The 9,594-nt window shown below is 35.7% G+C and overlaps 1 protein-coding gene across 1 annotated transcript; it reads right to left on the reverse strand.

Moving 5' to 3' along the window:
- Positions 1 to 1,939: 1,939 nt before the first annotated feature.
- SLC25A32 (solute carrier family 25 member 32) lies at positions 1,940 to 9,530 on the reverse strand. Its single transcript, XM_083359194.1, has 7 exons — positions 9,249 to 9,530; positions 8,319 to 8,469; positions 6,240 to 6,325; positions 5,592 to 5,752; positions 5,022 to 5,135; positions 3,095 to 3,240; positions 1,940 to 2,287 (listed from the first exon to the last, which is right to left on the reverse strand). The coding sequence occupies exons 1-7, from the start codon at positions 9,442 to 9,444 to the stop codon at positions 2,158 to 2,160; spliced, it is 984 nt and encodes a 327-aa protein (XP_083215320.1). The 5' UTR covers positions 9,445 to 9,530; the 3' UTR covers positions 1,940 to 2,157.
- Positions 9,531 to 9,594: the final 64 nt, after the last annotated feature.

Consider the following 9,594-nt stretch of genomic DNA (forward strand, 5'->3'; position numbering starts at 1 on the left):
CAAATATGAACAAAAGGTTAATATAAAAAGTAATTTTTCTTGGGAATTTTTGATTTCAAATATGTTAGCCTTAGCTGTTTGCTGACAGAGCTTAGAGACATTAATACCCATTGTTCCTATTTGTATGACTTGGTATCAGTAAGACATACAAGAAACCTCCAAAATTAGATTATGTGGAAATCCACATGTAAGATTTTTATAATTCTTTTGCAATTTTGTTGAGTTTTACTGTTTAAAAAAACTTTTAGCTTAAATAAATTTTAAAAGTTAAGTCAGCATATCCTTTAACTTAGAAAATGTATAGTATTTCTGTAGTATATAACTTTTATCATTTTATTAGATCGCAAACCAAAAAATTCTTATCCATTTATGTCTTAGTAGTTTAAATGTGAAATTCAGATTTTGTTATTTCTGAAAATCTTACTATAACCTGCTCAGGTTTTCCACAATTTCAAGAGAATACTTATCATACCAAAGAGGAGGGAAAACAGTGAGTTCATTCACATTTTTAAAAACCTTAGCCCTAAATGTAATTAACTTTTAATCCCTTTTTTGAGAAGAAATTGAATGTTTGTAATAATTCCCAATTTTGTACTTATCTTCCATATGCATTTAAAAAGTTTGCAATGGTTTTAAACATTTATTTACATTATTTACAATGACTTTCTAATCCAAACCATACTAAAAATTATGACAACAATCCAGTGCTGATTAAAACATGCCTAATCTCTCTAGCTTGTTGAGTAGTGAAAATGTTTGCTCTAGTTAAAAGCAAGTAGAAAAGATTTTATATGTGAACACTTCAGTGTTTTTCAAATATTAAAAGATCTATTTCCATACTTTTATTATTATGATGCTTCCTTAAGTAACATAGACCTATAGATAAGATTGCAAATATTTTGACAAATATACGAGAAATTCTATAACCCTAGGCAAACTTAAATAAATACTCAGTGATACTTCTTTGCGAGTAAACACAAATACAATTAATGCCAATGTGGTTAGAACATGCAGGAATTGCTAATATTCCTTGCCCTGTCTTTGGGGAAAATATTTTGGTGTAGCAGGAGCAACAATGTGTTGGGTGAACAAATCATTTTGAGTGGGTAGTGGTTAAAAAAAAGTGCACTTTTGCAAGACAGGAAAAATATAAATCAAACAGCAATACAATTGGAGCAATGGCAAAAATGGTTAATGGCTATATTTTTACCTGCAAGTCATTGTTATGCTATTTATTCATTCCAACGTCACATAATTATTTAATTATAAATATTGATTTAACTATGTCAACACAGACTTTAAGTTTTAGTCCTAGTTTCAAAGCAATCAGAAAAACATTATAGCCTTGCTTATCAAGCAAAATGTTACTGTATACTAATAAGTCAGTGGTGGGATTCAAATATGTGAACAACTGGTTCTCTGTGTGGATGCTGCTTCCAGAAGTCCATTCTGGGCCTGGGCAACAAAAAATTAGTTACGGGTTCTGCCGAACTGCTGCAAATTAGCTGAATCCCACCATTGCTAATAGCCCTCATTTAATGACAATTGGGAACAGCAATTTCTTTGCTAAGTGATACAGTTGTTAAATGAGACATCACATGACCACAATGGACTTAGAATGCCTGTTTGCTCCATGGTTGATAAGCAAGATGTCATGTGACTGTGACTTGCAATTTTACTTCCAGGTTCTCCATTGACTCTGCTTGTTGGAAGCCAGCTGTGAAGCATGCAAAATGATGACCACATAACTGAGATACTGAGACAGTCGTAAATATGTAGACTGGCCATAAAGTTACAATACTGTCATAACTTTGAACAGTTGCTAAAAAGGGCATTTGTTAAGCAAAAACTACTTGTATGACTTTGGTCCTATTCATTATTTTTTAAAAATCATACTAAGCCTTGATAACTAAAGAATAAAAGGAAAATTCAATGAGGATGATAATGTGAACAATTTATTTTGAGATACAGAGATCAATATAAAATATATTTGAAACATACCAACTTGTGGGTGATCTTGGTCTATTTAAAAGATATTACAAAAGAAAGTGACAAAGATGAATCCAGAAAAAAAATCTATGCCAGACATAGATTGGTGTTGGCTTTCCTGCTTAACAGAAAGGGTGCAGAGCAATATATGGAGTCAATATTCAATCTTCATTTATTATTAAGTCCAAGTAATGCATGAGATACTTTTTCATATACTACAAACGTGATACAACATGCAGGAGTGACTCGTATTACATTGGGCATAATTCCTTTATAAAATCCATGAACTCCTTCTTTCCTGTGGAAAAGCAGAAGAGATTTCTGTAAAACTTCCAATATACGGTAAATTGCTTCAACAAACTCAAATGTTATTTTATACTGTTCTTACTGTATTTTTGGATTATTGTTGTTTTATTGCTGTTGTAGAAAACTGGCCTATGAATATAATTAGCACTAGCACTTATATACCATTTCATAGTATTTACAGCCCCCTCTAAGCAGTTTACAGAGTCAGCATATTGCCCCCCAAAATTGTATCCTCATTTTATCGACCTCGGAAGAATGGAAGGCTGAGTCAACCTTGAGCTGGTGAGAATCAAACTGCTGACAATTGGCAGAATTACCCTTCAATACTGCATTCTAATCACTGCACCACCATGGCTCATTACTAATTATAGGTTTTTTATATTTCCAAGTAGAAATATGAAATAATTCCTGGATAAATTTTTCTTTCAGGAAGCTACAAGTAAATGTACTGATATCTCATTAAAAGGTATTTGCACATATTTGGGTGATGACTGGTATCGCCAAGTCATGTAAAAACTGTCCATATTCATAGGCTTATATTCTAAATATTATTACACAGAAGGGAAAAAAATGGGAAAATAAAAATACGGTCAGATATTTGGCTTTCCATCTTTCTCTCTGCTGAAATCTGAGAAAATCTTATCCTGGTTCATAATTTTAAGGGGAATATTCTCAGCCCCCTGCCTTAATTCCAATGCAAAACCCTCCACATTTCCCTCTGAAATAAATATTTAATAATCTTGAAAAAATGAAGATTAGCACGGAAAAAGTCTTATTAGGTTTTCATTCCCAGGCCTACCTCCATGTCCTACGGATGACATCAAGTACTCCAGAGTATCTGTTATGCTGATCCTGGAGACGTGCCCTCACAACCTGATACGGGTATGTTGCTGTGACTGCAAATATTTTGGATAATGCTGCCATGGTAATATATTCTAAAGTGTTCTAAAAATGGAAAGGGATCAATATTAGTTCTCAAATACTTTGCAAAATCAAAGAAATGTATCACTTTAAACTCAGCACTCTATTATTTTTTTCAGTCTTTATACAAATGCTGCTCCAAAGTCATGGTGATAGGTTTACACAGCTGTGCAAACCAGTGGAAGAGATGCTTCACAAAAGGCTGACGGGGGGGGGGGGCACCCTTATTCAAAATTGAGGTAGCTGCCCCTGGAAAGCTTGCTGCAATTTCTCTTTCTCAAATTGCTAGTGCATGTGATCTTTTAGGTATTTGTTTCAAGCATGCAGAAATAAAAAAAGAAACACCAGATAACATCTGCAATAGCTCATGTCCTTCATTATTTTGATGGACAGTTCAAAAACAGAGGAATACATATCAATAGAAGACAATAATTGAAGGCAGCACCATTTTTCAATTACAACATAATAGACTTTTTTTTTACCATGCCCCATGATGAATAAATGCACCTTTCTTCATAACATTATACCTTCCAAATATGCTTTTCAGCCTTTAATGACAGAAATGCAGCAAAATCTTCATGGAAAAAGAACAAAGCTCCTGCCATGACATGAGTTGGTATATCCAATAATAAACAAGAAAGTCAAAATAGGTAAAAATCCACCATCATATGCCAGAGTAATTTAGATAAAATTTAGGAGGCTGCCCTTCAAAACTTTAATAACTTACCAGCCCAGTTTCTTTTCTAATCCCACTAATCTGAACTACTTCAAGTTGGGCACTCCTTATGCAAGACTGGTGTAGGCTGCAACTCCCACATGCCAAATCAGGCAAGGACAGAATACACCTGACCCCAAAGCTTCTTGACCTGTTTATATGTTCATGGCAGGTACAGCAGAACCAAATTGTCAGAGCTTTCCTTCTTCATATGGGCAAGCCCCAAATAAGAGCCATAGTCCAGGGGGTTACCACCCAGTCTAAGAATCCCCCCTTTTAAAAATATTTACATAGGATCCTTGTAAGTACCTGTCCAACGTTGAGGCAATTGTCACTTAAATCTTTTTCCATATATGGTATAAAAATAAAAATATGGTATTTTTTAAATGTCTAAGGAGATTCTCAGTCAGAGATTCTCCACAGACATTTAGATTCTCAGAACTGAAGAAGCTTCTTGGATGTGACATGAAATGTCTTCAAGGGAAAACAAAGTCCAGTTGCTTTTTGAAAAAGCACCTTTGGGATGGTATTTTTTTTACTATTTATAGTAATATTAATCTGAGATGTTTACCTCTACAACTAAAGAAACAAACAATGAATGGAACCCTGCTTTTTGCAGATTCCTATACATACATTAAAATATATAAGAAGTACATGAAATATACTCGAGTTAATTGGGTAACTGAAAATTTACCAGATTATTTATCAAATAAATAATTAAGTCAAACTATATCATCATCCTATAACAAAGTTGAACTGTCACTTTTAGGTCCAGTATGTCCTTCAGTTCCTGAGACACACCTCAAATTATTGCAGTATCAAATTAAATATAAGATTGAATTCCACTAGACATCTTAATGAACAAGAAAATGTACATGAAATATACATATATTGAAGCAGTTGTACATACATACACACAGTGATGACCTGGGAAAGCCTTTCAATTAACCACTTTATGTCTTCAGGAAAACATGTTGACTTAAAACGTTTCAAGTTATGATACTTTGTGATGCATCGTTTGAATCTGTTACACAGCCATAACATTCTATTTTATGTAAAGCAGATGCCTCTAATTTATAATTTATCTTACCAGTTCCATATGTGATGGTCTATTTTTATATTTATTATATCGGGATTTTAAATCTTCATAAGCCATAAACTGAAGGGCTCCATGTGAGGTTCCAAACAGGCCAGGCACAAATCCCTGAATCAGTGAAACATACAAAATGTAAAAATCATCCAGCTTATCATATCAATTATACAGTTATAAGTTTAAAATCCAGCACTACCAATACATATACAGTGATGGAATGGTCAAAATTATACTTTTTTATAGAAAAGATTCAGTCTGCTTTATGAATTCTATAAAAGCTAGACTGATTTGAGCACCAGTTTATCCTAGTCATTTTCTAAATTTTAATTTCAATCTATAATATTTAATTTCAATCTTTCAATGATTCAATTATGTGTATTCTATAAATTAATTTTTTTAAAAATAAAACGAATAAACTATTCATTGCAATTTAGACATTCAAAACATATACGTGAGAAGTGACGTTTAGCAACAAATCTTTTGCACTGAAACCCATGCAATAATTGTTTGATATATTTAATAATAAAATACTAATACTAAAACTCTTGACCAGCCTAATTAATTTACCTTATATAGCCCACGTATACCTTCATACTTGTATATTTTAATAAGAGCATCCAACATCCCTTTGTACTGCTTCTTTGAGAGGTCAGCACCAGCTTCATATTGTAACACAAGCCGAGTCTTGGTTACCCATATTGGGTTGGTAATACACAAAGTCATCACTCCTATCAAGTATAATTTGAAAACCTTATCAGTGCTAGCATCTTAGTATTACAGAGAACTTCGAACATAATTTGAAAATTTCTGATTTATGTATTACATGGAATTTATGCGTTCAATTTGCAAAAAAACTCAGTATACTTATGTAGCAAATATTTACCAAATAGTTTTATAGAACTACAATTATAATAATAAATCAACTTTCCTGGAAAGAAAATCCATTTAATACATGGATTTCAGTATAACTTGTATTATAAAACTGGGAATACATTTGTGCTATCTTTGTATTGTGTTCAGGAAGTATGGATAAGAATTTGTAAGAAAATGTTAGAGAAAATAATGTTTTTAAAGATCTAATACTCAGCAAGTTGAGCATTTGTACTTTCAATAGGACAAAAATACATTTTTAGATGTTCAAACATATTAAACTAAACATATCAAAAACAAAGTATACTATATAGGCAGGTGACAAATAGCTCATATATTTCTTACCAGCTTCGGCTGCTGACACTAGGTGTTCAATTGCTCCAAGGTTTTCCATCTTATCCTCTGTCTTGTAGGCTTTAATTGCATTGTAGCTGAAGAATCAAATATGAATATTAGCAAATCCATATTATTACTTGATACAGAAACATTAAAATAATCTCTTTAAGTAAAGTTGAGGCATTTTGGCTGTTAAGAAAAATATCAGTATATTATGGGAATATCAAAAACACCATGCAGGCTTTTGAGTTTTTAAGAACTCATTATCGACTTGCATGTCCAAATTTGTGCAAGTCTAGATTTGCACATGTGTCACCTCTCTTGCAGAGATTCATTGGTTGCCAATTTGCTTCTGGATCCAATACAAGGTGCCGATTATCAACTTTGAAGCCCTACGTTGCTTGGAGTCAAGTATCTGAAGGGCTGTCCTTTCCCAATACATCAATTTGACTCACCAAACCAGGAAGGCAGGGTACATTATGAGTCCCTTCCATCAAGAATGTCTACCTACCAGGACTAAGAAAAGAGCCTATTCCATAGTGGCTCCCTCCCTATGGAATGTCATCCCTGCACAGGTAAGACCTTGATACTATTTCAAAAGGGCTTGAAGACATGGTTTTGTCAATGGACCTGGGAATCTCAGGTTGATATGGAGCCCATCAAGCGCATCTTGTTGCTGGGGGGAGGGAGCTTATTGGGTTTTCTAGTTGGGATTTTATTCTTGTAGGCTGTTCAAGTCACCATCTGTATGGTTGCCATATAAATTTAATACAAAATCTAGTAAGATTGTAATAACCCTCATTTTTGCTTATTTACCTTCTTGCCCGGTTAGCAATTTTGGGAATTTGAATGTTTGTATGCCATTGTGTGATCCCAAGTTTGTGTACATTGTTATAGGAATGGAATTCAGAATATAAACTCACCGAATATTGTCTTGAATTAAATAGCCATTTCACACATGCTCAGTTATTGTGAATAGCTTTCTTCAAACTGTCCCTATGCCCTTTCATATTTTGCTATGCTTGATGGTTAAGATATTGCCTGCTCTCCCTTACATGGGAATCTCCATATATTTGTGCCAAAGTAGGAGGTTTGGAGATGGTATTGAAAGTGACAATCCAAAGCCTCGCAGATGTTGATATTTGATAATCTTATATTCAGTGGCCAATAAATGGGAAGGCAGTTTACACAACTGATGCTTTTCTTCACTTCTTCCCTGTTGAAGCTCCTGGTAAGCTATAAATGTTTCCAGGTGATCAAGACACAATCCTAAAGAGCAGTGCTGTGTTATATATAGATAGGAGCTATGTAGTGTTTCAGATTTGGTTCTAAAACGATGCTTTGGAGAGAACATGGATGCCAACATAGCACAGTTTTCAATTCTAAAATGCAGCTTTATCTCTTCTTGGAAAAAAAATTAAGAGTTGCAGAGAGGTGCTATGTTAGCACTCTCACATGTTCCAAAGCACCTTTTGGGAAGCCAAGTTCAAAACGATACATAGCTCTTATACAGATGTGATGCAGAGAGAGAAATTATCTGAAATCATGGACAGGAGCTTGCAACATTCCTCACTACCTGCTTCTGCTCTCCCATGCAGTCTTGTATGATAGAACCGATAATCTTAGATAGGACTCCAACTCTCCAGAGAAGATCTTGGGGAGTACAGAAGGCTATGGGGAAGAGGAAAGGAAAATAAAAATCAGTTGCACAAGTTGCCTTTCAACCACTGTGCAATGATTCCTGACAGCTACTTTAGTGATTGAAATTTAAAAGAACCCAACTGTATGAAAATTACTGAATGATCTAGGGCAGTGTTACCAAAAGTGGGAAACACTGATCTAGTATTATCAGAGTTAATAAGAGTAAGTTAAGCTTTTGCTATTGTGTGGGAAAAAATAATCCAAAGGAGCAGTATAGGCTACTGACAAGTATTAGATTAGTGCTGTACAATCTTCTAGTTAAAACCTAGAATAGATGGACAAAGTTAACATATTTGTTAATCTGCTATGGGAGAAGTGAAAAAATATGGAAAAAAAACCAAACTGTTTTGGGATTAACCAGTAGACATTTAAACAGTTTCAACTTACAAGAAAAAATACAGACCCCAAGAAGCACCTGCACCCCAAACATTTGGAATCACTCCTTGGTACAGACCACGTAATCCTTCTTGTTTCCAGATAGTTGACAAACAATGCAAGATACCATTGTATTTTGGTCTCAGCTCCAAGCCATCACTCACTACACAAAAGAATTGGAAATTAGTTTGAAAACTGTATGCTCTTGAATCAGTGATCAATGTGATTCTCTTAAACAACCACAGTATGTTTTTTTCTCTCCGGATCAGAACAAAACTCCAATTTCATGCATTATGTGTCCATAGGTTACACTAACCACCTCTTATTCCCCAATTCCTGGTATCCACATCTCTTCCACCGGTAGAAAAAGCAGCTGATGTATCATCCTACATCTCTAAATTCATTTAACAGTAGAAACATCCAGGTAATAACAAAGGTTTTCTTGGGACAACATTTTTAATGCAGAAAATTCAGTATTTGGCCTCAAGTGAAAAGACTGTCTTAAATAGCTGCCTAGTATGTTAAAGTGGAATATTAACACTGAGCGAACCAAAGATCAGATTCAGTATTTGCTGATGTACATACAACATTAATGGGGAAGACAGGAGTACAATCCGGGCAGTTATCACCTGTCATATCAAAGTCCTGTCAATTTCCAGTGAAGAGGATGCAGAGAGTGACTAGTTCAGGGGTAGGAAACCTCGGCTCTTTTATGACTCATGGACTTCAACTCCCAGAATTCCTGAGTCAGCATAGCTGACTCAGGAATTCTGGGAGTTGAAGTCCATGAGTCATAAAAGAGCCGAGGTTGCCTACCCCTGGACTAGTTCTTTCCTTTTTATCAAAGCAACCCTACTTTCCCCCGCCCCCCCACCCACCCAACGACCCTGCGCTCATTTAACGTCCGCTTCTTTGGCGGCGGGGAAGCAGAGAGGAGCTCACCTGCGAAGCGGATCTTGACCAAGTCTAGAGGGTGCAGGACCAGCGTGGAGACAACGCCGCCGCTCACCCCGGCCAGCAGGTTCTCGTAGCGCACGTGCCTGAAGGGGGACTTGGCCGTTGGGGCCGAAGTAGCCGAAGGGGAAGCAGCAGAGCCCGCCAGCGTACTTCGGACGCCTGGCACGGCGGCGGAATTCATGAGAGGGAAGCAATGACAGTGAAGGGGGAGGAAGAAGAAGAAGAAAAAAAAGAGAGAGACTCCGCACGAAACCCGCAGAAGCTAGATTTCCCTTTGACCTCCCGGCCGCTTCCTTCTTATAGGCAGCAACCGACTGTCGCTCATAGCTGA

This window comes from Vipera ursinii, assembly GCF_947247035.1.
Source record: "Vipera ursinii genome assembly, chromosome: 3".
In the NCBI taxonomy this organism is placed as follows: domain Eukaryota; kingdom Metazoa; phylum Chordata; class Lepidosauria; order Squamata; family Viperidae; genus Vipera; species Vipera ursinii.